This window comes from Eurypyga helias, unplaced genomic scaffold, assembly GCF_000690775.1.
Source record: "Eurypyga helias isolate BGI_N326 unplaced genomic scaffold, ASM69077v1 scaffold47548, whole genome shotgun sequence".
Taxonomy (NCBI): Eukaryota; Metazoa; Chordata; class Aves; order Eurypygiformes; family Eurypygidae; genus Eurypyga; species Eurypyga helias.
This window is the reverse complement of record NW_010265894.1, coordinates 1-27,745: the sequence shown is the minus strand read 5'-3', so window position 1 is coordinate 27,745 and position 27,745 is coordinate 1. Positions and strand designations below refer to the sequence as shown.

Sequence of the window (27,745 nt, the reverse complement as noted above, 5' to 3'; positions counted from 1 at the left end):
GCCCGGTGCCCCGCCGCACCTTCCCCCACCGCGCTCCGCCTCGGGGCGAGCCCCTCGCGTTGGCCCTGCGGCGGTGCTCTGCTGCCGGCCCTTCTGGGTTGGTGTTTGCGACTAGAGCCCCAGCATCTCCTGACTGACTGAGAACGCTGTGTCTCCCAACAGCATGACTCTCTCCTGCTTTCAGAGCACTTGCTATGGTAATCAGCTGTTTGACTTCTCTGCAGTGAGACCAGAAGTAACGGGGTGTATAATGTAGTCAGGGTTTTCCAGCTGCCCTACACCCATTTTGTGTTATTCTGACCTGATTGTTCAGTGTAGAAGTTTATTACCGATACTTCTTAAGAGATTCTTTTGAAATGCAGTTAGAAATTGCCTTGAACTTCTGATAGGCCAAGTTTATCTACTGTCTCTTGTTACTTGCTCAAATAACTTACTCTGGTTTGGGTTTGAAAGTGCATTCAACTATAACCCCTTGCAGACCATCTCTGGTCTCTCCATAGGGTTTTTCTTGTGTTTGTGCATTTGGGAAAGAAAGGAATTATCCTATTTAAATATACACAAAGCGGTTTTTTTTTTTTCTGAAATTCTGTTGTTCTCTGTAGTGGTAGTCACAGTTAATTTTGGGTGTTGCTTCTTTCTCACTGTCCGTAACAGAAGGCAGTTAATTTTCCTCCTTTTCTGCAGGGCCTCTCATCACTTACGCAAATTTTGCCTAAAACTTGCCTTTATGAGTTTCCATTCTTTTTCACATTTCTTTTCCCTTTGTTTGGAATTCCAGTTTTGCACTATTTTTATCTACTACTACCAGTATCCTGCTGCTGTTTAAGAGAAGAGGACCATAAGTTGTCCTACTCCCCCTGCTAGTTTTCCTTACCGAGTTGTTTCTGTTGTGGTCAGGACAGAATTACGCACAGAAGTTTTGTTGGCAGATTCCATTTGGGGTTGATACTCTTTCATTCATTTTAAGCTCAGTATTATGTCGATGTCATACAGCTGTTGTCATAAATTGAACCGCTGAGTATGCCAACATCAGTAATTTCTGAGTGTGCCTTATTTCTTAAAAAACTAGGGTGAGCTTGAACTCTAGAATGCATTTGCTATCTAAAATGGTGTTACTTGACAAATTGCTCTGCTTGCTTTGCAGTCTTGAAGGGTTGTTCTTAAACTTGAAGGACATCCTGAGTAAGACTATTCAAAGATACTTGGAAGTGGTTTGTGTTGAATATTTCATGTGTTACGTGAAGTGTGCTTTCTGTATCTGGCTATGGTTACTGATGATAACTTCTTCTAAGCATGTTGTTTCCTTTACAGAATTCTGAGGATGTCCGATGCAAATGCATCTGCCCCCCTTACAAAGACCATTCGGGCCATATTTACAATAAAAATGTTTCACAGAAAGACTGGTAAGTGTGTGTGGCTTCAAAAATTATGGTGAGTCTTACTGGCTAAAGACTTGTTCTGTTGTGAGCATATGCGAGTCTCCTGGGGTGGTGCTAGGAGGTATTACATCTCTTGCATGAGTTATTGGTACTTTGCATTTGGAAGTGCTGCAGAGTTAAGCTCTAACAAGTGATAATGCTTGAAATGTGTTAGGTTTTGCTGTGTCTTCTGTTTTGGTTTGCTTGCTTGCGTGCTTAGTTATTTATTTAGACTTTGAAATAGTAGAAGGGAAGGGGATGTTGTAGTTTGAATTCTGAAATATTGTTAAGGCAAGGGAGTGTGGCCACAGAACTAGGGCTTGGGAGTATTGTCTCCCTTTCCTCTGTGTGGAACCCATTCTGTCATTTGGAGACTATAGTTTCTGGAGACTTCTGTTCCTCAGAATTGCAGCCAGAGAGTGCAGTTATATGGGACAGCCTGAGCTATCTAACACCACTTTTTTTTTTTTTTTTTAGAGAGAGAGAGAAGTCTGTTTTCTCAGTGCCCCAGAAATGTGCTCTATTGTACTGTTTAGGCTAGCATTTGTCAGGCTCCTCTCCAAGCTGAGGACTGATAGATGTGGCCAGGGATGAGGATTTTGGGGAAGAAAGTGGGATGACAGTGACTTGTTACATTGGGATAGCTCTTTTGTGTAACTTCACCTTGAGTATCATTGGCTAAGTGAATCATACAAGTGAAAACCCATGTTTTAAAGTTGTATTCATGTCAGACGTGCTTGTGGATTCTTGGGTCAACGTAGAAAAACATTACATGCTTTTGGATATATTGACTCTTCTTCAGTTACATTAAGAATTTCTAAGACTTTCCAGTCTGATGAGTAGCAGCAGGTTGGCATATTGATTATTAAAATTTCATGCCCCTGAGTAGGCCCGCAAAAATAATTATAGGAATAAAATTAGTGATACAGATATATGTAGAGCTGTGCCTTGACTTATTAAATTACTTCCAGAACTGTGAGAAACACCACTGTAAATTTCAACCTAAACTAATGTATGTAAAATGTACTGTCAAATTGAAATTGCTATTTTTGTCCCACATGATTAAGTTAATTTGTCATAATAGGACTAATATTGTTAAGTTGCAGTAATGAAACTTGTTGGTAGAATTCCAGCTGCAGCAGGCATTTCAGAGTAGCAGTGGTATTGGTTTTATTGTTCATTCCAGCTCTGCAAATGCAAATGGATTTTTTCAGTGGGTATTGCTTAGTGTGTGCCTTACTAGCAGAAAAGACACTCCTTTCCTTTAAATCAATATTGGTACTGATTGAAGGAAAAATTAATTTTGAAGGCTTGACTAACTTTATGGTGACAGACACTAATGCATAGAGAAACTCCATTTTTCTCTCTTAAATCTCATTTGGGAACATTTTACGGCCTTGACCTTCTGTTTGAGATATCTTCTTGTCACTTTGAAAAGGCTTGATTGCTAGTTTATGTCTGATAAAATCGACAGATTTAGTGCTGCAGTTTGGCCTCCACACCAGTGCGAGTGACTTATTGAATAGAACTAGCTGATGTGCACCATCCTTCAGGTATTTGGATCAGTCACTCATGAGACAAGTGCCAGATCGGTTTTTAGTGTCTTTATGAATTATGTACAGTGTAATGACCACTTACTGCTGGCTTGTCCAGGCATGAAATGAAAATTTAATATTTAATGTCGAACCTGTCACGTGCATCGTGATACTCCTTAAGTAGGTATTTGAGTTCTTTCACTTGGAGTGGTCTGTTCCTCTGGCTTCAGAGTGGCAAACAGCGTGCTGCGTGAACATCAGTACGGGCTGGGGTACCTCAGTATGGGACACCAGAACAAGCGTTCACCTGTCTGGGCTCAGGCGTGGAGCTGTCGTGGATAGTGCCATCCTGATGGACAGTGCGCTCGGCAAGCATAGCGATGCCTAAGCACCTATGGGGTTAAATAACCCGCTTGGAAAGTGTGGGTGTTTGTATTGTACTTTGAAAGTAGAGGTGTTTCATGTACAGAGGCTGACTGCAGTGGTAGTTGTGGAGAGGGAGGACACCCTGTCTACAAGCTGAATGAACTGGAAATCTCGCAGAAGCTGCCCTTCGGACTAGCCTAGCTTGTCTTGGAAGAACTGCTTCCTTGGTGCAGTTTCTATGGGTGCAAGGGAGGAGGTGGTAATGTAGAGGTAGTTGAGTGGGAAAATTGTTTAGAAAAGGATTAGCCTTTTCTATGTTCTCCCCTAGAATTGCAGTGGAATTGCAGTTCAGGGAAACACATCATCAAAATTCTGAGGTTCTGATAGGAAGTGTAAAATCTATCAGTGTGAAACACTGAACTGGTGGAAATAACGTTGATATGAACATTTGATATATTCACAGTAACACACTACTGCACTTAAGCTACGTACAAGCTTTCTACTGCTCTTGTGCAGCACACTGATGTGAGCTTTCAATTGTATGAACAGCAATTGCTTACTTCGTAACTTGTGTGTATTTTTGAGTTTATATCTTGATGCTGCACTGTTCCACAAAGGAGAATGTAATTCTAATTTCACATAAATGGGAAAAATAAGACTTCCACTCCCCTCCAGAGGATGTGACTTGGCACCTGATAGTTTTAGTTATGAAGAAGAAATACAAAGAAAACAGAAGAGATGAGTTGGTGCAGCTGTGTGATCTAGCCCGGTGTGTTGAATCCCAGGCTGCTCCTGTCACATTGGGCCTTTTATTTTGTTCCCTCCTTCTGACTGTACTAACATTGAGTTAACCAGGACGAAGGCAAAACATGATTTTTGTTCTCAGTGCTCTGCAGGGACCCTGGGATGTGAACTCTGAACAACCAACCTTAGTCAGCAAGAAGACCAAAATGACATAAGTTACTGGTGGAAGCAGTTGTGTCGCGGCAGCTGGTTTTTAGTGGAGTGGTATTGAGTGCCTGTAACATTGTCAGCCACGCTTTTTGGCATGGAACTGACTTATATTTTGTCATCTTTTAAATCAAGTTATGCTTTTGCATTTGGGTCTGGTGCTGAAAACTGAATGCTATTTATTCACTTTATTGTTGCTTAGAGAAACAACTCATCTGACCTTTTCCCCCCTTTAATGCTGTAACCTCTGATGCCAAGAAGAAAGAACTTCTGTTCATGAACATCAAAGAGAGGTTAATCTCCCTTCAGATAGTGGAAGGATAGAATAAGGCTCTTTTGAGTATGATGAAGAAAGAAGTGTATAGTTGGAATTTACTCTCATCCATGATGTCAGTGTCAAATGATGCATTTTTGCTGGGATTCAGATCCTTGGACTTCTTATGCTAACAGCTTTGATACTTTCACTGAATAATGAAAACATTGTATTGAGTTAGAAAGGTCTTAAAACTTGTTTAGCAGCTTGTCAAAAGTTTAAGTAAAATGATTGTGGAGCAGTGATTTCTTTTATTTATTCATTTGAAATCTTGGATACCTATAATTTAGGACAGCTGAACATAAGCAAAGGTGACTGCTCGGCGCCTGGTGGAGCAGGTAAGCTAAAACCAGCTCAAAACTGACTGAGCTGTTTCTGTCTTCAGTGACTGTCTTCATGTGGTTGAGCCCATGCCTGTCCCTGGACCTGATGTAGAAGCATACTGTTTACGTTGCGAATGCAAATATGAAGAGAGAAGCTCTGTCACAATTAAGGTAAACAATGTAATTCTGTTGGCATATATTAAATACTTCAACTGATTAGTAAGCATGTCTGTTTAGAGAAGTTTTCTTTTTAAAGGGAAGCCTAAGATTTAGCCTTTTTTACATGATAGCTGCTCATAACTTTTCTTGCGTAGTAACAGCAGCATCAAGCTATAGCTGAAGGAGCAGGCTCAAGATACTTTATTGAAGACCTCCACTTCTGAGATTAAGCTTTACACCTTGCTGAAATTGAATGTTCTGTGGCATTCTGTAACCTGTGGACTCTGTTTTCGTTATTGTTTTGGAGGGCCTCTCATTATTCAGCTGTTTTGCTTGAGAGAGCATAATATTTTCAGCAATGCCTCACTAAGAGAAACTCACAAGCTAACATGACTGCCCCAAAACTGGGGCTGATACCAGGTCGTAGTTTGGTGCTTTTTTTCCCCATTTGTGGGTTTTAAGTAATTTGGTGACACTACTGAAGATTGACAGGCTCAGCACAAACTCTGTGTGTACTCTTCTTTTGGTTCTTGCTGCCTGCTGAGAGATTGTGGGTGTAATGTCACAATTCTGGCATAAACTGTGCTCGCATTTTGTAGGTTACAATCATCATATACCTGTCTATTTTGGGCTTACTTCTTCTGTACATGGTGTACCTTACGCTGGTGGAACCTATACTGAAGAGACGTCTCTTTGGACATTCGCAGCTCATCCAAAGTGATGAGGACATTGGGGTGAGTTCAGCAGAGTGCTTGTGTACTTAGGTTAACATAAAGATTGGGATGATACTAAGTATTCAAAATCAAGCATTCTCCTAGATAATAGCTTTTATCAGCTGTGCCTTCTTTATTTACCTTGACTTCACACCAAAATTATGTGATTATTACCCAAGCTTGAACTACCATTGTCTGGAATGAAGCTTCTTTGGACAGAGCCATGCTATTGCTATTGTGTCCCGCTGTTCCTGCACTGCCTTGTGTATTACATGGACACATACTCTACATGTCTTTGGACTGACATCTTAAGATTTTCTCAGTCATTTCTAGGAGGATATTGGGGTGAGGCAACTCTTACTGTTTATAACTTGGTAATATTAACAAGAAGAAAAGGTACTGTTTAAAAACAGTAAATATTAAACAAGCACTCAGTTATTGTTGAGCTCTGTCACTTAAACAGCTGTATTGACACTTTGTTTTTAGACAGCTCAGTACAATAGGTTTAGTTTGGTAAACATCAGTGTGTGTTGATTTTATATAGAAGCTGTGTGTGAACATCCTGAACTGCCTGACAGTTAATGGCCGTAATTTGGCTCTTTAATTCTGTTTTAAAGTCAAGTGCATTCAGGACAATAACGGGAGGCTCCCAATGCCTGTGGCTGTTCTCTGTCCCACCAGCTGCTAGTGGGTGCAAGCCTCTGGTTCTGATCTCGCAGCTCACCGTGATGTCTCTGGGCAGCAGATAATCATTTGACAGTACAATGAAGTTTGGTCTATTTGGGAAACCCTTGAAAGCTTCTATGAATGAGAAATTGAAGTACAGTTCTAGCTCTTCAAAAACTTGCTTGGTCATTATTACTGACCAGCTTGTTGAAACCTCTTGTTTACCTTAAAAACGAACCCAAAACACCACCAACCCAACCAAAATCAAACCTCAGCCTTTGGAATGTAACAACAAAGACTAATGTAATTGCTTGGTGGAATTGTTGAGATCTAACTACTGATTTTTGTCATTCCAGGATCACCAGCCTTTTGCGAATGCTCACGATGTGCTGGCTCGTTCTCGGAGCCGTGCTAATGTATTGAACAAAGTGGAGTATGCCCAGCAGCGCTGGAAGTTACAGGTCCAAGAGCAACGCAAATCTGTCTTTGACCGTCATGTTGTGCTGAGTTAATTGTGTCTCAGTAAAATAACTCCAGGGCAGTAAAGTGGACTGATTGAAAGAGCTGACATGTCTTCCTGATCCTGCCAATTCAGAAGGTTTGTTACTGATCTAGGAAAAATAAAGAAAAAAGTATTTGAACTTTGAAGGAATGTACTGGAATGGAAGCAATTTAAAAAGATTAATTAACCAAAAGCTAAAATCTTCACATTTTCAGATGGCTTTTACTAACAAAACTGAAAAGAAAACAAACCCTAAGCTATTGTGGGTTGCCACTGTGGTACCTTATTTACAGTTGTGACTTTATGGTGTTTTTTAACTATGTATTTCCCTCTACTCTTTATGTGGTTAAAAAGTACCTGGGAACACAGTAACTACTTACAACTCACTAATCATTTTATGTGAAGACCTTTTGTAAATAGACTTGGATTTTCTGCTGACTAATGCTAGGTACTGGAAATCTAAATCTTGCAGTGTGGTTTTCGTATCGGAGAATGAAACCCTGATTGGCTGTATTCATCATTTGGTTTCTTGCACTCTGACTTTCAAGATGCTTGTATGTCAAGTGATGTTTGCAGATTTAAGGTGAAACTGAAATGGACACTGACTCTGAGCTGCATACTTAAAGTACTGTGATGTAGATAAACTCAAATGCAGTGCATATCAAGACAGTGTTGGTATTTTATTCTATTTTGCTTTAATAGCTTAATATATTGTATGTGTATGATATCTCTTACAAAAAAATCTTCTCCCTTTCTTTTCATGGGTAAAGTCTCAGGAGTTAGTATATGATGAAATATTTATTATAAAAATCTTTCTGCATTTGTCTGGGTTGATGGTGTAAGGCACATACCTTCTCTAGCACCTGTCATCTTGGGAGTTAGGTGTATTTTTTTATCTGTAATTCTGTACTCATCTCTGAAGAGATACACAGTTGCTAGATGACTTTCATATATCCCCTTTGGAATGTAACAATTAAAGATAAAAATGATTTTTGAAAAACAGATGTGCATTATCTCTGTCATCATTTTTCTTGTCATTTACCCTGCATGTAAATTCCATCTGTAAAAGTAGAAATATGCACTTGTTCAGTGCTTAGATAATTTGGGAGGCCTTTCTTTCCTTTGTTAATTGAAAAAAAGCTTTTAATCCCGGACTCAAATTAGCTATGCATATGTAGCTATGTTATTGTCTTCTACAGTTTCCAGGTCCGGGGTGGAAGGAAATGGAACGTGAATGGGACTGTATGTTGCCAGGTGCAGTTTGGGCTTGCTTAGCCCACAGCCTGGGGGGCAGAGTAGCATGGGAAATAAACACATGCACATAGCTCGGCCACATCAGGGGTGGAAACATCGTGGCCCATAACTACTACAGTTGTACTTGCCTGTAGCTCTTTGGCAGATACAGAGCTTTAGTCTCATGTCAGTCCTGTAGTCTTCCAAAAACTGAGTTAATCTGGAGGGATCTATAACGAGTGGCTAATTGGTGGAGGCACAAGACTCTTTAAGCAGGAAAAAATAAAACCCACCACCAAACCACAGCAGGAGACAAAAAAGATGATGCAGACTTGAGTTGAATTACTGTGTTCAACATCCCACCCTGATGAGTTGCTAACTGGTTGTAACAGTGGTGTACCTGGGGTCCCCTACAGAGAAAGAATGTAACCTGTTAGTTGAAGATGTGCCTGTCTCCCAGTTCTGGTAGGTGCTCTACCTCTTGGCTGCCTTTCTGGTGGGGCGTGGAGCTGGCCTGGGAAGGAGGATGTGGAATACAGCGTTGTGGTGTTCCCACACGGAGGCAGCAGAAGCAGAATGCTTGCTTTGACAGATGACAGTCCCGAGAAGACAAGACGGGGTGTATGTAGCTCTCTTGGTAGGAGATAATTGTTTCTAAACCATTATCTTCAATGTATCTGAGAGTTTTAAGGTAAACTGGTTTGGTTTTGGATGTTTTGTGGGGTTTTACTTTGATCAGTAGAGAGGCCTGAAGTGTCAAGGTAATGGTGTAAAATGAAGGTGTTTCAGGGTTAGGTGTCCTGTTTCCTTGTACCTGTGCAGCTGGACGGCCATATACTGATACATGTAGCATCGATGTGCCTATATTTGATTATAGAGACTGATGGCTCCACACTGCGTTCCTGAGTTTAACCAAAACTTTTAAAAGGTTTGTCTTGCTACTGATTGCTCACTGCTGTCCAAATTGGTCTTATCAGCCACCATGAATGCTTTATTAGAGACCTTTTTATATGTTGGTGTACTACTTAACACTAAGGGAATTTCCCAAAATTATAGGTGTAATGAAGACTAAATTTGAGAGTATAAAGATAAATAATGTGTGTCCTCACTTGTAATCTGGAGACAATTCCAGCAGAATTTTCTTTTAAAGAAGTGCTGATTTTCTGTGTTGAAATGGAAGCTATGAAAATTAGTGTGCTTACGCCTTGATGGTAAATATTTAGCTAAATGCTGTTTGTTATAATTAGACATTAAAAGGACAAATGCCAATAAATTAAAATACCACTTTAGTAAACAGTAACAGAATACATACAGAAAGTAAACAAAGTACGTTCCTGATTACTTTTTCAAGAAATCTGGTTACGCTCAATAAGGTTTTAAAATTTCTAGCCCTTAATGCCAAGTCTTGTTGCCATCATAGATGTGGTGTGGGTGGAAAAGCCAAACCAGAAATGAGCAGATCTAACTGTAAGCTACTTTGCATGTTGTCAATTGACTATAAATTGCAGCAGACATTGACTCAGTGGAACAAGCTACGTAATTCAGGTAAGAGACTTGTGTATTGCTCTGCTGAACAACAGGTCTTCACTGGATATCAACACTTTGGTAAACCATTTCTATCAGCTATTCAGTAATAGAGCTTCCGTACCTTTTTAATTAATGGTGTTAAATATGATCTCTTATTAAATAAGGTGTAAGAAAAATGGAACATTAACTTCTCTTTTTAATATCATTCAGATGTTTTCAGGTATTATTCATCAGTCTTAAAATAGCACGTCTTGTTTCCTTGGATTTTACTTTCATCTGAAGATTGGTGAGTCTCTAGTCCAAAAGGAAAACGATCCTAACACTTGCATTTTGCCCTTCGTGCAGGTAGTAGGGCAGCAGGTAACTGTTTTATGTAATGCTGTTATGCAGCAGAAGTGTCAGTACAAAGCAGCAAATCCTGCAAGTATCTCTTCTTGAGAGGTTATGGTTTATGGTTTCCTCCTCTACAGTCATGTTTTGCTACGTAACAGACTTTTTTCCTCCAGACAGTGTTTGAGTTGTTAGCAGTGGAAAGTTTTTAGACAATAACCCAACCTGTGTACGTAGAAAAGGGAAAGGTAACTATCTACTATTGTCGTTTTGTAACATGTACGTATTCCCCTCTAATTTTCTGCATGTGTGTTAATGTAAAGGAGATGTGTGTTCATGCTTTCAGCCTACCCACAGCAGTGCCCGTTTATGATGCGTGTGACTTGCTCTCTTGTCTAACAGATTACTGTAAAATTCTTAGCTCGGGATTTTTGTTGTGACACCTATTTGCATTAGAAAAAAGAGATGACACAATACAGAGGCATTTTGATAGAGCATGTTGTGAGGATAGATCCATGCTGAGTAAAAACTCTCTCCATATTAAACTTGGCAGGTATGAAATCATTAGAAAAATACTAAAATATACCTGTGCTCTTGTGAAGGATTAAGAGGGTCCCATTTCTGTTATGAAACCATGGTCTGAGCTTTGAGGCTTTGCCAGGTTTTTTGAGTATGGAATCTAGATGTTTCTGGTAACAGAGTTTAATGTTCAGGTGTGTTTTCCATTGTAGAGGGTGTAATAGAAGTTAAGTGTTTTAGACAGCAGCATATAGATGTGGAAGTGGACAGTGAGTGAGAGCAGTTTTAGATTGATTCTGTGTAGGCCAGTATTGCTTGCAGTCAGTAATGGTGATTCTTTAAAAATGCACTAGTTACTTAAAATCTTTTTAAAGTAGCTATTAGGTGACAGTCATTAGAGTCATGCTGCTGTTTGGCAGTTTGAATAATGATACTGGGAAGGCACTATAATCTAGCTTCCTATAAAACACTGCAAGATTATCTTTCTAATAGGTATCTAAGGGTGATGGGGGTAGTTAGGCCTGCTGTAATGCTGCTTTGAAGACAGGGCATATGGTTTACAGGTTTCTAGCAGTCCTCCAACCACTATGTGTGTCCCTTCTTAGGTAAAATAATTCGTAATTGGAACAATGTTATTAGGATGTGCATTTTTTCCTTAAATAAATCGATTATTTCATAATCCTTTATCGGTAGGATTGTATTTAGTACATCTGCAGGTGAGTGCAGAAGCAGCATGAGATGTCAGGTTTAGCAGAAATTAATCCTCTAAACTTTTTGTAAAACTTACTATGTAGAATGCTTGACAGGCATAAAACTGAGATGCCTTCCCTGCACAAGTTTTCTGTCTAATTAAGATAGTATAGTGAATGAGACATCAAATGAATAGAGAGAAAAAGTAATTTATCTTTGAAGGCTTTTTGGTATGATAGGGAGTCTGTTACTGGAACTGTAGATTTCAGTTTTCAGGGAAAAGGGGGTGGAGAAAATGCCTCAGATAATGACCTGCTTTGTCTGGAGGATTCAGAGCAAGCTGTACCTATGAGGGGTACATAAAGGTAGATCTTCATTTCTAAAGCTGAGGTGAAAGGAGACTGCTGTTTCTTTAGGAAGCTTTACTGGCTTTATTTTCTTCATCTGTTGTCAATTTTTTTTAATCAGTGTTGCTGACTGGGTGCAAGTCAGCAAACACTTTTTAATCACCGTTGCTTGACTTGTATTTTCAAATGGGGCACTATCCACTCTATTCCAACCCTACTCTGAAATGTCACAAATGCATTAGAAGTCTCTCCTGGAAAATGCCAGCACTGCCAAGCGTTGGTAAGTGCAGGTGGGTTTTTCCTACTGCTCAGTACGAGTTGTATAAACTAGTATGTGATTATGCATTTCCAGGTTAAATGCAAAACCTGATGGATGGCAAAAGCTACTGTAACCTCATGGACAAGTTGTCCATCGGCGCTGAGACCCGGCGCGCGCAGCTGGCTAGGTCTTTCTGTGCCGACCCAGTGGTCACGTCTCCCACGTACCCAGAAACAGCAAACCAGGTCACTTGCTCCGAAGACTGGTCATTCCTTCCTTTCATGTCCGAACATCTTATCGCAGAGAACTTCTACAGCGAGCCCTACGCCGTTCCCTACCAAATGCCCCATCCCAGTTACCACAGAAGTGAGCACTCCTATGGGCCGGCTTTCATCCGGAAGAGGAATGAGAGGGAAAGACAAAGGGTTAAATGTGTCAATGAAGGCTATGCTAAACTGAGGCATCACCTGCCTAAGGAATACTTGGAGAAACGGCTCAGCAAAGTAGAGACGCTCCGTGCTGCAATAAAATACATCAGCTACCTACAGTCTGTTCTGTACAGCGATTCTGTGGTGGCAGAAACAAACGTCACAGAGCCAAGCCAAGCACCTAAATCAATTACCAAACAAAACCAGATTTTGAAGATGTTCTAAGCTGTTCCAAACTGAGCAAAAGGTATCCTGCCTGGGAGCCTAGTAGCCACTATATTATTAATGATGTGCACGTTCCTGGCACATCTGAGGAGCAGATCCTAGCCTGCATCAGTGTCAGCCCACAGGAAAGAGTTGTAATTCTGCAGATAGTAACTACACTAAGATATAAAAAGGCAACTGGGGAGATTGCATCTGAATGGCCCAAGTTAGTTAATTCATGAAACTCGGAAAACATTTCTAAAATTGTCACCAAAGCACAAATGTAATACCTGTAGGTGTGAAGAAACTGTATGTATCATCACAACACCTATGCTTTAAAATAAAACCTTGCCACTGATGGGACTGAGATCCCTCCCATTTTCTGTAAAGTTACCGGTTGACTCCCACATGTACTTTCTGAAAAGATTTTTAGTCTAATTGCCAGTGTTCTCTTAAAAAGTAATTTTAAAGGTTCCCAGGAATAATGTTTGATGCCAGCAGAAAGGATAACTTGGTTTACAAGGGGGGAAATAAAAAGGGGAGGGTAGCAGCTCTCTGAAGCATGATTACTGAACATAGAGCATAACATCTTGCAAGTGCTGTTCCATCCTTATTAATGAATATTTTAATCCCATTAAAAACTGTTGATTTAACCTAATTTCTACTGAAAATCGGGTTTTTCTTCAGCTGTCAGTGCCCATAAAAATGACTAGGACTGCTCACACAGTTAATAGTATACAGAGTGTTGGCAAGGTCTTGGCCTTGGCCAGGGGGAGGAATCCTGTAACAGGATTTTCCAGGTCTCTCACTGATAATGGTTGAGGTCTGTGGTGGTCTTCCCCAACCTCCCAGTCTGTTCCTCTGTACTACTGATGGTTTTGGCTGCCTACCACAGATTTAAAGGAAGCTGGTGAAGAGAGTTTAGCTCAGCTTATAACTGGCAGAATGTTGTCAACATTTGCTGTGTGTAAGGGAACTGCATTACTGATATTAAACGATAATTCTGCTGACAGCATGAGAGCAGGCAGAATGTGGGTGCAGCAGAGGGTACAGAAGATCGTTACAGACTTCCCAAGTGCTGCATCCTTGTCCCTCATTGCAATCATCCCCTGTTACCTTGTTTTTATAGCAGTGAATTGAAAAATGCCTACAAAAATTCAATTAAGTATTCCTCCCCCTTCCTCCCCACAAAAAAAGAAAGCAAAGTGTTAAGATTTGTTAAGGAGAAAATAAAGATTAGGGATCACAGCAGAGATTAACAGGAAGATTTCTGCATCGTATTCTGGCATGGTTTTGATAAGCGCTTTGCAGGATGAAGATAGAATTTATTACAAACTTCTCCTTTACACCGTTAAGAGGAAGGATTAAAGTGATTTGTTCTCCATTTGTCTCAGTTCAAACCTTATGTCCACATTTCACACCAAAGTATTTGTCGCACCCTGTGGTGGTGGGCTTTTTTTTTGTCCTACATCTGAACTGTAGCTTCATATGATGCTCTTTTTCTGTCCTGCAACCGGAGGTAGAAAGCCTAGAGGACGCTCTGCCCTCGTATAATCCCTTCTCTGCCCCTGCAGTCTTTCAGCACAATACCTAGATCAGTGGGGAGCTGAAAACTTGAGTGGGTGCATGGCAGCCAAATGGTCCTCTTTAGTTGCCTTCCACTGGTTTTTAACCAGTAAGGTCAGGATGTCTGATCCTGGTATAGCTGTGGCAACCTCCATAGCAACAAGGAAACACTGGCAGCAAACAGCTTCCTGCTTCAAACAGGCAAAAGGGGGAGATTTCTGCATCGGAACTAAATCCAAATAGACCGGGTGGAGTGTTATCAGTAGGTGGTAAGTTTGAAACGCGGCTGTGTCCAAGTATTTAGACTTACGCAGAAAAAAAAAATCTGTGTTGCATAACTGCCTTTGTCAGTTTTATACAGAAATAGGGGAAATTGTCCCTCTCAGCAGTGACAGTGCTGACTGGCTTTAAAATGGGCTTTAACGTAGAACTGATAGGTGCGTTTCTTTGGGAAGTATTATTGAGTCTGGCTTGGTTTGGTTTGTAACCAGGGTTTGTGTAATTGTGAAAGCAGTGAACATACCGTGTTTGTTTGCTGACTTAAAGACGTGCTTTGCAGCAGTTAGTCCACTGCTCCCATTGGGTTTCGTGTGCTAGTTTTCTGCAATCATGTATATCTACAAGTCCTCATAAAAAGGATTCCCAGATATCTCTTAGATAAGAGACAAAATAACATTTAAACATGAGAGCTTAAACTGTATTTTGTAAAGTAAATTAGGCTCTTAAAATTTATGCTGTTGAGTTGCCATGCAAATTTTACCCTGAGCATACTAAACATTTCAAAGTGATATTAAAAAAAAAAGGAATGGAAGCTTGTCTACTAAATCTTGACAGATTATCAGAGACAGCATCACATCATCCATCTTAATGTGACAGCCTCTGAATAGTTATCACTTGTCAAATCTGAGCATCTAATTCTTTCTCATGGCAAGCCATAATCCTAATGCTATAAAACATGACAGGACAGCTGAAAGATCAAAATATTTCCTCTTAATACATCACTATAAATAAAACAAGTAACAGGCAACTGTAATCTAATGTCACGTTCAAAAATTGTCACGTTTACTCAGCTTGTCAACTTCAGCTGTAGTTTTTGTCTCAGCTTGTAAAACAGGGTAGGTTTGGCTGGGACTCTGTACGAGACAGCTTTAAGGGAGAGCATGGGTGTTAGAAAAAAGAGCTGGATGTTACAGAGGGAAACAAAACTTGGAGGGAGGGGGAAGCTGTTGCTTTCCTGGGGATTTTCACAGCATTTCTAGTTTCCTTAGCTGTTTTTGTCCCTCTACCAGGTTGGGATTTGGGTGGCTGAAGATCACTGAAGTCAGTAATAGGGGTTCATCTGACCTAATGCTAGTCTGTGTATCTTGAATTCATTCTTTTAAATAAAAAAAACCAATTAATAATGACTACTGAGTTCCTGGGGTACAGTGAAAAGCATTTGCTCGTGCTGGAAAATGCCAGTACATTGTCATCTTTTCAACTACCAACAGATCACGACTGAGTCTGGCAGGTAGCTGCTTTCGCAAGAATGGTTCATTTGGACGGGTTCCTGCCTACAGATCACAGGTATTGCAGTGCTATGCCAGCTCTGGACAAGTTTTCCTGCTCCAGTGTCACACCTCCTGTCAACCCCTGCTGCAGGAGCTCTTTCATAGTACATCCTGCCTGGATCGCTGAGCCCTTCAGCCCGCAGAGGTAAAACCGAGTTCTTGTTTGAGTCTGTGATATGTTCTTTGTCATGGTATCTAACAGGATAAAACAGGCTGGTGTGTCAGATTAATAAATTTGCAGCTTGAACATCATTTGAGCTTTCCCCTCCCCTGCACTGGCAGTTGTTTAGATGGTATTAACATAAGTGATTTGCTACCCTGGAGATTATGAAAAGCAAAGCCTGAGTAGACCTCCTATCAAAGAAACATTCCTTTCATATTATTTGGATAAATGAAAGCATTTTGCATTAGCAGTCATCTTCTGTGAAATGTTTCTAATGCTTTGTGATGGGATTATTTTTCCTGTATTGAACTTGAACCTGTCGTTAACCAGCAGATTCATTGTTTACTGTTCTACTTTTCTCTCATTCCCTGAATGCCCCATATAAGCAATCACTACAGCGCTCTTGAGCACACCTACGCTGTGCTCGAGATGGATCCTTTCTCTCCTGGTTTTCAGGGTTGCATTAGCTTGCCATATAAGCAGCAAAGGAGCTAATGCAGTTCATGCTGGCCCAGGATTCCAGCATATTCCTGGTTCACTTCCTCCAAGTTCAAAAATGAAGTGATGTGGCTAAAAGCAGGCACTGATGTTTCTTTTCTCCAAAAGCAAGGAATTGTCTGAGCACAAGCAAGTTTTCTCTTTCTTCCCACATATCTTGGCCTGTGAGAGTGCTACGAAATGAAGTAGAATGATCCAGTTCTTAAATCTTACAAGATCTTTTTTTCCATGACCTACAGACACTGTTTCTCTCAGTGCTGACCCATTCTCTTGTCTTCAAGGTGCCAATGGATTAGCCACTGCCTCCCCTCCCCTGGCCCCGCATGGAACCGGCTGAGCAATTCAGAGCCATCAGTGGGCTTAGACAGCAATGTCCCTGTGCTGGTGAGAGGGGAACAAGACGGATTTTATTACCGTGGTACAGTAAAAGAGGACATAAAGGTGAGTGACAGTTGCTGTAATAGGGTGTCCAGTCCACCAGCAGCCCTCATACACAACCCGAGTCCAGCACTGCAGTTCTGATTTCAGCTGGTGCATGAATCAGAGAACAGATCACTAAGAGAGCCTATCCTCGTGATTATGTCAAATCATAAAGGTCCCGACGTGCCTGGTTGCAGGCTGTCCTCACCTCCTGCTGCCCGGCACACCTGGTGAGCCTCTTGCATACAGCACAGCCCCAGGCCCCAGTCAGATCCTTACTCTGCTCAGCCTCCATCACTGAGCACGGTTCTAAGAGTGAGCAGGTATGTTCTGGGGATCCTCACCTCATGAGGAAGATGGGTGCCCTCCGAACTCCTAGCTCCTGGTGAGAGCAGTTGAGCAGCTTGCAAAGCAGGTTGTCTGCTGGCGCTGGGCACTGAGCCAGCCTCAGTGTGAGTGCTGTTGTGAGCAGTGCACCAGCTACTGTTGTGTGTAGACACAAAACCATCAATAGCACAGGAAAAGCGTTTGTGTTTTATGTACACACTTCCAGCTTGAGTCAGCTACAGGCTTGGTGTCTTTTCAGAAATGTTAGTGAAAGCTTTAATTCATTAGTGATCTAGCACTTCAAACTTAACAGAAAAAAGAGCCTATTCTTTCTCAAGAACAGGGAAGTGCCTCATTTCACTGTTGATGGAAAGTCTCTTGACAGGCTTTAATTTAAAAGAAAATAAAAATTCCCAACAACCCCCGCAAGAAGCAGTGAGTTAACGCTGAACATAATGGGGAAGGATTTGGGCATGACCGAAGAGCAGGCCTGGATGGCTTTAGTGTCCCTTGTTACCTGGTGCACATAGTGTGGTTTGTGAAATCCAGTTGGATTCTATCTATAGATAGCTTTTTCTTTCAGGGAAGAAAAACCAGGTCCTAGCAGTAGTGAATGTGTACATATGCTTCACTCAGCCTGCTTCCTGGTGAGCCTTCCTGGGGTTTTTTCTGGCTGTCTTGCTGCCGGACTAACACCACACACTATTTAGGTACTGTTCAGGCTTGCTTGGTGTTTTAACCTAGGCACAGAATGGCCTCCTGGTGACGGTTATGTGACCTCACACATTACAGACTGTTCTTCAGAAAAACTATTATTTTGTTCCTGGTAACAGAGTGAAAGAGGCATGTTCCTGGTAGAGTTTGCCAAACCACTTGTGTCACGTGGTAGGCATCCAGTGTGTGTGCAAAAAACAGCAAAGGATGACATCCTGGAATACGTGAACGGGATGAAGCACTCCTTACTCCCTGGAGACAAAGTGCTGGCACCCTGGGAACAAGATATGGCCAGGTATGGCCCAGGAACCATCCTCACTGGCATTGAGACAAGGGACCCCTTACGAGGTAAGAAAAATGCCTCCCTCTTCTTGTTTGGGAACATGAGTGAAACTGTCAGGATAAACTGTTCTTATGGTGCTACTGCCAGAGAATCACCAGTGCACAGACTATAGTTGAGCCTTACTTAAAGCTTGTAGGAGCTGATGTGACTTACCGATGGGTATCTGCGTGTAACCTCACCAGTCTGGTCCTAAGGAAGTTGTGACCTATTAAATATCACCTTCCATGCCTGCCGATATGTTATTTCCCCATCTCCTTGGACAAGGATCTGTCTGCTGTGTGAAGGACAGTGGCCTTTTCCTCAGGGATCCAAGTGAGGCAGCTCTCAGGAAGCACCCATCTGTGCTTGAATGCTCACATTTGTACCAAATGGTACATCTGGGGGTAATTTTATCACCCAAGAGTAGGAGATTTCAACAGCTCGTTCATTTTTCCTGTGTCTGACAGTCAGGCTCCACTGACATCCAAATACTGTTATCAAAGCGCCACTGTTAACTTTGGCAGCAAAACCGAAAGTTACTCATTCAACATTTTCATGTTCATCTGATGACAAATGGTGAGGCAAGATGGTGCCAGACCTGTTGTCACAGCAGTGGTGCCCTAGCTGCCCATTCCACCCTCTAGGACACTATGGTGAGGTGTTACACAGAGCAGCGATAGCTGATCCTACTGCTTGACAGAAGTAGAAAGGGTGTAAAACTGCAAAGCCTGATCTGTATGTGCATGCTGCCCAGACAGGCCAGCTGCTTATGGCTGCTTCTTCTCTCAACAGCTTCAGAAGATGAGGAAATTATGGTCCAATTCTGGAATGACAAGAAAGTGAAACTCCCACGAGGTGTGGCTCTGTGGATACCCCCTAGCCTGTGGGAAAGGATTGTTGAGATGATCCACATGCCCGTCACCAGCAGGTTGAAGCCCAGAGAAAGTCTGGACACTAACTCCTGTATTTTTTACCGCAGTCCTAAACCAGCCCTGATTCCTGTTTGTGCTGTACACAGCCCTGCCAAGCACTGCTTGCTCTGCTCACCCTGCTGGCCGTGTTTCCACTATCACTGTGATGGTATACGCTGTTCATCAGCATGTGTGAGATGCATCTGCTGCTGCTATCCCCACGTTGATGCCTGGTGGCCTCTTCCATCCAGAACTCTGGTCTTTCAAAGAGACACTGAAGAGGCAGAGTCCAGCAGCAGGCACTCTCCACATCTTCTAGAACTGGAAGGCCCAAAACAAGAAGAACCAGCAGTCGTTGCAGCATCTTCCCCCTCTTCTGATTCAGAGTGGGACTGGGAGCCATTCCCCACTAAGAGCACCATGGTGGACAGTGCTGTTAACACAGACTCTGTCTGTCTTGAGAAGCACAGGCTAAAGGGTTCTGCAAGACCAGAGGGGGAATACTGGAAGAGAAGCCACCACAAGTCCCATCCCAGTAATTCAGGTACCTTTTAACCACTCTCACAGGGAAGAAGCAGCCAGAGGGAAATAACCAAGTGTATTCTGTGCCCCCTTCATTTGGGCAGTGACTTAACTGGTATAAAAATTATAAATCTGCATATCAGCCTTGGATACACTATTTCCCCCTCCCCAACATTTCTGCTGCCTCATCTTGCATGCTAGCTCTTTTTTTGGCAACTCATATGGAAAACTCACAGAACAATGAATCTCATCTGCAACACAGACATCCCTCTCTGAGTTTCTTCCCATCATTTTCCTATGCTTTTTATGATGCTAACATCTTTGTTGACCTTCATAGCTAGTCCACGCAGAACAAACTGCCGGAAAGAACTCTCTTCAAGTTTAAAGTGTGTTTTCCTCTCTTCTGCAATGACTGTTTCTCCATTTCAGATCTGGTTTTATTCTTAGATACAATTTTACTCCTTCCCAGGACTCAGCAGTTGCAGCAGCACATGTACAAAGGGCAGGCCAAAATACAAAGCCATCTCCACTGGGGACATGTCCTGTGTTGCCTTGACTAATCAGAAGGCAGTGTTTGAAACTATCAAGCAGTCTCCCAGAGGGCAACTCGCCATGAAAGGAATCTTGAGAGACCAAGATTTCAAGCCAGCACTGGTAAGGTAATCTGCTTTAATACTGTACCCTCTCTGAGTTTCTTATTGTTTGTGTGCTGGGTTCAGCCAGGAAATGGAAGAAATATTCTTGTTCATGGTCTGGAGGTTGGCTAGAAAAATACATCGTTCCTAACTTAACCACCTGCTAAGGCCATCCACTAGTTTTGTGATAGGAAGGGAGCTTCTCCACTAATTAAAACAAAAATCCCAAAACTCTAAGGAGGGGCTGAAGCTGCTTGGTAAAATGGAAAAGATTATGCCAGTAACTGTGTGAGCGTTCACAACGCAGATTTCAGTTCAGAAAGCTGCCAAATGCCAACTGACATCAACCCAATGAAGCCCCATGGAAGTAGGGATCTACATGAGTGGCCCTGGAAATGGAAAGCTGTGACTGTCAGCAGAAATAAAACACAAGAAAATATTCAGTCTGGAACGGTGCTGAGCTGTGCCAGTCACACTCTGATAGTCACTATCTCTATCTCTGAAAGATAAAAGCAGGTATTTTTAGTAAGCAGTCTTTACTGAGTATCTTCCCTTACCCTCTCAGAAGAAGCAAGCAGTTTAAACAGCAGATCCCTATCCTAAAGCTAGGGGATACAGAGTAAGCAAACTGTGTCACAGCTAGGAACAAGAAGAACACCCTGATTTTTAAGCCTGGTTTCTGTCGGCCATGGTCCCCTCCTGCCTTAGGAAAACTTTAAAAAAGTCAGAATATGAATGCCAAACAAAGGAGGCACACAAAAGAGGAAGCAAAAAGCTTGCAGGAAGAAGGGGAAGGTGAAAGCGAATAGCAGGATGACCAGAAACACTGCTCTACACGAGAGCACCAGGGGTACAATTAATAAATTATATATCAGAAATCAAATATTAGATCTTCTGTACCTTCATGCTCTTGCTACTGTGAGCTGACTGCTGAGTAAAACTTTGAATGTGCTAAACTTGCATGATTTTCTTTAGGAGATGATTAACCTGTTAGTGACATAGTGAACAGAGAATATACTGGAACATATCTTGTATTCTCACAATTATGTGCATTAATTTTAAGCAGATGCCTACCAACTTCTCAGCTGTATGGTTCCTCATTTATTATTTAAATGATCATAATTATACACCTTTGTAATTGATTTCTTAGCAATTTTTGGGCCAGTACACAGCTCCAGGCAGACATGCTCTATGTTTGCAAGTGTCACAGCTGTGCAGTGAAGTGACATGCTTTGCCTTTTGGTAAAACTAACAGAGACCAGAGTGGCTCCGTTCTAGCCCCAAACCAGCAGCATGAATCACAGCAGTGGACGCAATGTGGTAATGCAGGGTATAATGACATACTTTTATTCCATTAAGATGGCCATTGGTGTTTTTAAACCCCAAAGATACGTTGCTACTCCTTGCGATAGCTGAAGTAGTTTTATCCTACAAAAAATCCTATAATCCTTCTGCATCAGAAGTAACTTGGAGCAAACAAGTGAAAGCAGGCTTCCCAGAGGTAGTCTCTGTTGGGCTAATGTCCTCCTACTGCAATCACCAAAAATCCTCCTAACTTCTAAGGAAGCAAAGTCTGATGAAAGGCTAACAGCTTCTGAAAATCCTGTGGTCTTACTGTACGGCTCTGTGTTTCAGCAGTAAAGTTTGGCCTTGCACAGAAATGATACCGTTATTAAAGCTACGCGAGGCAGAGGTACCTATCTCACAGCCAGGAAAGCAGCAGTTACAAAGACATTGATGCTTTTAGACTAGACTTCTAAGGGATTTGTTTTCTGTCTTCCAGGAAGAAGGTTTTGCAGCATCAGGAAAACAAAGATATAAAAGAGCAAGAAAGAAAACAGCGTCATATGATAAATGTCAAGCAACTTGCACAGGAGATGACAAACTTGGTGATACAGACTATGTCAGAAGACAGAAAAAACCAGCGAAGAGCTCACTTGCAACGAAGTAGGGAGAGACATGATCAGGCTGAATGCAAAAAAATGTACAGCTGATGAAGTTCAGGAGCTGAAATATCAGGTAAACTGCTTATACTGTAATGCTGTTACATTTATTAAGCACATCAAGTTCTGGTTTAGGTACTGTCTCTGTAAAATATCCTTATGGATAACTATCATTGTAATAACTGAGAAAGTCTATTTCTACTCGTGGAATTTCAGCATCCTCGTTCTTTGCTCCAGAGTGTTATACTAAATGCCTTATTATTTGGACTTGAGTTTACTATCCTGCAGTGAGCAGGTAAAACGAGTATGAGCACTAAAAACCTGAACAGATGCACAGCAAAGGTCTAATAAACCTCCAGTTTGTCTACAGTTCCCTGGAGTCAGACAGAAGAATTCAGCATAGCAGTTTCTTTTTGTAAAAAGCCAGAAGCAATGGCGAAACAATAGAAGCTGACAGCCAAAAATAATTTTTTTTCAGGATTAAAGCAGAAAAGAAAGTAGCCAGAGGGTAAAGGACATGCTACTTAGATACAAACAACAAAATGCTCAGAGATCCAGCATCCAAGCCACTGAATTTCTATTCCCATGTGTCAGCATGCAGTTGCTCAGCAGTACTTTCCCCTGCAGGAAATAGGAGGCGATGCAGAGTACCCAACTGCCCGCTGAGAAAGGCAGCTAGCTGGTGTTTTAGCCTAGGCAAGAGCCTGCAAAGAGACAGGACTTGAAGTGTCAGTAGTTTATGTGCCTATATTGAACATCTGACACACATTCAAGCACCTTCCTGAGTTGGGGTCCTAGACAGTGAATTTTATTTGCATTTTACTTCTTTATTAGAATAATAAATGTACAGATAGGAGAGATGCATTGTGAGCTAGCTGATCTAAAATAAGTGCCAGCCCACAGAAGCTAATGTACATCCATATTCGTGCTACATGGATTATGCTCTCTGTGGTCAACAGTGGATGTTCTGTCTGATAATATAAAAGAAGCTGTCACCATAAAGACTAAATTATGTATTTAATTCCACTGATTGTATCTTTAATTGCTTAAAGTATATGAACCTGGACTTACAGTCACATAATTGGATTTAAGGCACACAATGTACAAATATTTATAAAATCAGTGTACCAAGTGGGCTGCATATAACTGCATTAAGTAGAAAACAAATATACACGCCATAAAGTAGAGTCCCAAAGAGGAGGATACAATTAAATTACTAGAAAAAGATATACATAGTTCATTAAATGCATTAAAAAAACCTCGTATTTAATTCCTGTGATTGCCAAGAAGCCAGAAACATCATAGAACAAAAGTCAAATCAACACTTTGTCCTGCACTGACATCTACCACATGGGTTTGTTGCACCATGTCCTCTGAGGTTGCTGTGACAGAATAGGTGCCAGGAGAAACTTCAATGTAGATGTCTTTGGAAGCTTGCCTGGTCTTTGGATGAGGGGCGAAATAAAGGAATAAGTTTCATTATTGCTCAGTCATCTTAGATTTCCCACAAAAATAAAAATTTTGAATTTAGGTAAAATAAATTACATTTCAGCTGCTATATAACATACTAAGATTTTTCAAAACATAAAGGCAGCATGGACAGAACTGTAAAATGTTTGTCAGTACAAAAAATTTGCAAGTGCCATACTCAAAGTATTTCATCTAATGACTCCATCAATAGAAACAATCAACATGACGTAATCTTTGCCTCACAAAACTGAAGGTTGCCAACCTAAGCGGATTTTAACATGAACCTGGAAAGCATCCATACAAGGGTGTTCCCACTAATTTGTACTGTGATACAGATTCCATGTTTCCTGTCTTTTGTGGCCTAGAAGTTCCCAAAATTGATTCAGTGAGGTGTTAGTCTTTGAAAAATAATTAAAAAAAAATGTTTTCTCCTCCTTGAGGAACAGTAGTCTTCAGAGAGAGTGTATAAGGGCCAAGCATAACTGTCTACCAACTGCCCCGTGCCTTGCTGCATGCCTTTCCTTAGCACAGGGCATGTCTCAGGAGCACAACCGAGGTGAGACTGGAGAACTGCTGAATTACTGTTGCTGATGCTAATTACAAGAGCCTAAAAATTAATCACAGTCTTTGACATTCTGTACCAGTCCAAAATGTAAAGCAGACTCTTAACTGGTTATCTGCCAGATGCCACAATCTGGTTTGTAATTAATGGCGTGAGGCTCTGTATGCCCGTTCTACTGCCCCCCTACGCATACGTGGGGATTGTGGATGTACCACTGGTTAAGCGTCTGTGCCATCACAAAGTTTCCACGTCTGATCACAAATTCTAACCAGCTTGATGCAAAATGACAGAGAAATGCTATACCTCAATTATAAAACAAAATAATGATAAGCTTACACGTTTCTGGCAAGTTTGAGCTTGACTGTGTGCTACAGAAGCTTCAGTTTCCTGGAAAGAAAAAGATAGCGTTTTCTAATGATAAAACACAAAAGGCAAATTCAGCCCCTGAGAGAGGGGATGCTTTATGTCCATGAAATTTTCCCCTCTGCAAAACGACTGATATGACACTGATTGGAGCCACCAGAAGTTATTCTGCCTCCCACCCCACCCGGCCCCAACAGAAGGCTCAGATCAGTCCCACTGTTCATATGCCCCTGATATCAAACCACATACGTTATTATAATAAGCAAGTGTCACAGATACTAGATGGATAACAATTGTTATTGTTTGCAGGGAAGGAAAACACTATTTACCTCTTCTTCAGAGGACTCCAGCTCTCTTCCCCCTGCTTGCCTGTCATGGTATCTGCAGATGTGTTTGATTTCATGCTCTGTGCATCTACAGGCTGCTGTAAAGCTATAGTACTTCTGGACAACAATGGAAACAGAATATTACAGGAGAAGTGTCAAAGCCAAGCTCACAGCTACTGCAGATTTACAGTTAAAAGTGGAACTGCACAGCTACTGACTTATTGTATTAATCAGCTGGTTTGTTCTCGTGTGAGGATGAAAACAATGCCTGGATGTCCACAGGACATCTGCCTTCTGGTACAAGACTGTCCGCCCTGATTTTAGATGGCTGTGTCCCATACATAGGGACTCTCTGACACCGCAGAGCTGAATTAACGAAAATACTAGAAGGAATGCTCTGGAAACATCTACCTGATAAGGCTTTTCAAGAAAAGCTCTGGTGGAAGAATGCACAGTTTATGGGTCTGTGATAGGATGTATGTGCAAGCTAAATCCTTCGCAGCCTAGCCAGTGAGGACTGGTTTCTGCAAGGCACATGCAGGAGCACTACTCTAAAAGCAGAACATGTTAATACTGAAAAATGAGTTGGTGAAGGTGCTGTACTGTTTTCAAGGCTGGTACCAGTAGCATAGAGGTTTTGAGAAATGTATATAAAGTCCACAGCAGCCCCTTTCTGGCTCTGCAATAAAGGTACTTGAATCTCCCCTATGGCAATTTAAATATTTGAGTACAGCTCTGCTGCCATCTGCTGTCACCACAGAATTGATCCCAGAGTGGCCTTTTTGATCACAGGGACCAAAAGGTTCCAAAATATCTATTTTATGTCACTTGTATTTTCCTTATGTCTGATTGTCAAAACTAACCATAGCAAAAATGAGGCCAAAGCAGTTATTTCCAAATCTACTGCTGTGCTTTATTCCTTGAGGTTATGCACCCATCGAAGTTTGCTGCTTTTGTTGTGGTTTACTGTGGAGCTACGTCCCCAAATGTGTCAAATACTCTGAGCTATTGCATAATGCTTCATAGAGCATCTCTGTATCACAGGAGGTGAACTAGGTTCTTTTACATGACATGACAGAGCAAAAAAAAGAAATCAAACTTTTGCTAAAAAATGTGGGTAAACCTTGGTTTCTAAATAATTCTAAACAGTTCATCTTAAATCACGTGATTTTTATCATTTGCACTCAGTGGCATTCAAGTGCCAAAACGGTTATTTTCGGTGGTAGATTTTTATTTATGCTTTGTCAACTTTATCCATTAATTTGTGGGTCTGACAATTTCTCCTCCGCTTCTCTATAGAAGATGACTGAAGCAGTGCTGTCTTGGACGGTACATATATGTGGAAGCCATCCATTGCTTGTTCCCACTGTTAAGAGACTCCTAACAGGACATGGGATAGGTCTCCAAACATGGTTGTATTTTTTTTTCATCTTGTGTAAAACTCTGTTCTGCCTGTTTTTTTAGGATTAACTGGTTACTGTGCAGGTAGTGCTTTGAAATAATAAAGGAGTTGCTTAAGAGACAATCAGCTGGTGTGTGTTGAACTACTGTTTTCTCTAATTTAATTGAAGACTTAGCCTCTGTTATTAACTCTGCAGACAATGAGCTCCCCGCTGCATGATGGTAACAGACCCCGAAGGGCACAGATGATGTAAACGGAGATGGAGTTTTCAGAGACTTTAACACAGAGGTTGGGCTGCAGGGCTGTACTTGCAAGGACAGGCTGGCAGAGACAGGCTCCTGATCTGTCCACCCATAAGAGTAATGAGACCCAGCAGCCAGAACACACGCACAGCTGTTACACTGCAGTTTCACAGTGACTGAGGGCCGGCATGAGAGCAGTGGAGCTGTGCCTCTGTACACATACCTGAATTTATACCTATCACAAATAGAGATACATAAACTGAACATAAACTGAACAACATCCCAAATCAAGTTTGCATGAATGACAAGATTCAGACATCACGGATGTGAAGTATGGAGGTTAACTCTGAATTCAGAGTGAACACATGACACAAAGCCATCTCTTTGCTTGAGATGATTGAAATTCTTCCTTACTTCTGCCACCCAAAACACAACCGGGTCCATCAGCCAGCATGAGCATTCATGTTGGGATGATGAAAAGGGTTACCCCACAGCAGAGGTATCTCCCTGCACTGGAAACAACTCTCTACATTGTGACGGTGGCTGCCACAATGTAATCTGTGACATCTTATGACCTTTGTGTCTCTCTGACCATATTGCCTTTCCACCAAGAAGTGGAGAAACCCTCTGCTAAAAATCTGTACAGGTCTACTAAAGCATGCTGATATTGCTGTTCATCAGCCTGACCAGTTGGTCAGGGTAACACTGGTGAAGAAGCAGCAGGTAACCTACCACATGATGGTGAATGCCCCACATTTGTTAATCTAGTCCGGCATCACAGGCTCACGAGTTACTCTGAAGTCTAATTTTTGCAGTTGTAGCAAAAGTAGTGCAAACAGGCTTCTGCCAGGCACATCATAAACATTCCACTTTGAACAAGTGTGGGGGTAAAAACCTCACCTCGCATTCCTTCGTGGCCTGATTCATCAAGTTCACAATTGAAGCGAATGCTGCACTGAGACGTTCTGAATCTTCTTCCTGCAATTAAAGACATGCTGTGTAACTCACAACGTGGTACCCGTTGCTTAGAGATAGCAAGCACCAGGCAATGCAATAGCAAAACATGCCAGGGTCAAACAGTCACATATGCCCAATGCTGTGGCGCTGAGCTTTAACGCAGCAGGCACACCAGCCTTCCAGCACCACAGCGTGCGCCAGGCAACACCATTATGCCCAAGAGGTCACGGCTCCGCCGCCTGCAGAGTGCTGCCAACTTGTCGGTGCCCTCGCACGTTCCGTGCTGGCTGCGACTGAGTAAAGCGCAAGAGCAAAGCAACCAAGCGTGAAACCGCTCCACGTATTTTCAAACGCCTCAAGCTCACTCCA

The 27,745-nt window shown here is 41.7% G+C and overlaps 3 protein-coding genes across 3 annotated transcripts; all 3 read left to right on the top strand.

The window, feature by feature from the left end:
* Positions 1-1,311: 1,311 nt before the first annotated feature.
* Positions 1,312-7,043, top strand: TMEM9B (TMEM9 domain family, member B; the record flags this gene model as incomplete). The annotated part of the gene is made up of 4 exons (XM_010156887.1): positions 1,312-1,403; positions 4,969-5,077; positions 5,665-5,799; positions 6,801-7,043. Coding segments are annotated over 4 exons (492 nt in total), but the record flags the coding sequence as incomplete, so codon positions are not given.
* A 4,906-nt stretch (positions 7,044-11,949) lies between these two features.
* On the top strand, positions 11,950-12,504 carry ASCL3 (achaete-scute family bHLH transcription factor 3). Its single transcript, XM_010156886.1, has one exon. The coding sequence runs from the start codon at positions 11,950-11,952 to the stop codon at positions 12,502-12,504; it is 555 nt and encodes a 184-aa protein (XP_010155188.1).
* Positions 12,505-15,577: 3,073 nt separating this feature from the next.
* On the top strand, positions 15,578-22,058 carry LOC104505310 (chromosome unknown open reading frame, human C11orf16; the record flags this gene model as incomplete). The annotated part of the gene is made up of 8 exons (XM_010156884.1): positions 15,578-15,744; positions 16,542-16,701; positions 17,001-17,003; positions 17,841-18,069; positions 18,836-19,498; positions 19,678-19,733; positions 19,942-20,130; positions 21,895-22,058. Coding segments are annotated over exons 1-8 (1,631 nt in total), but the record flags the coding sequence as incomplete, so codon positions are not given.
* Positions 22,059-27,745: the final 5,687 nt, after the last annotated feature.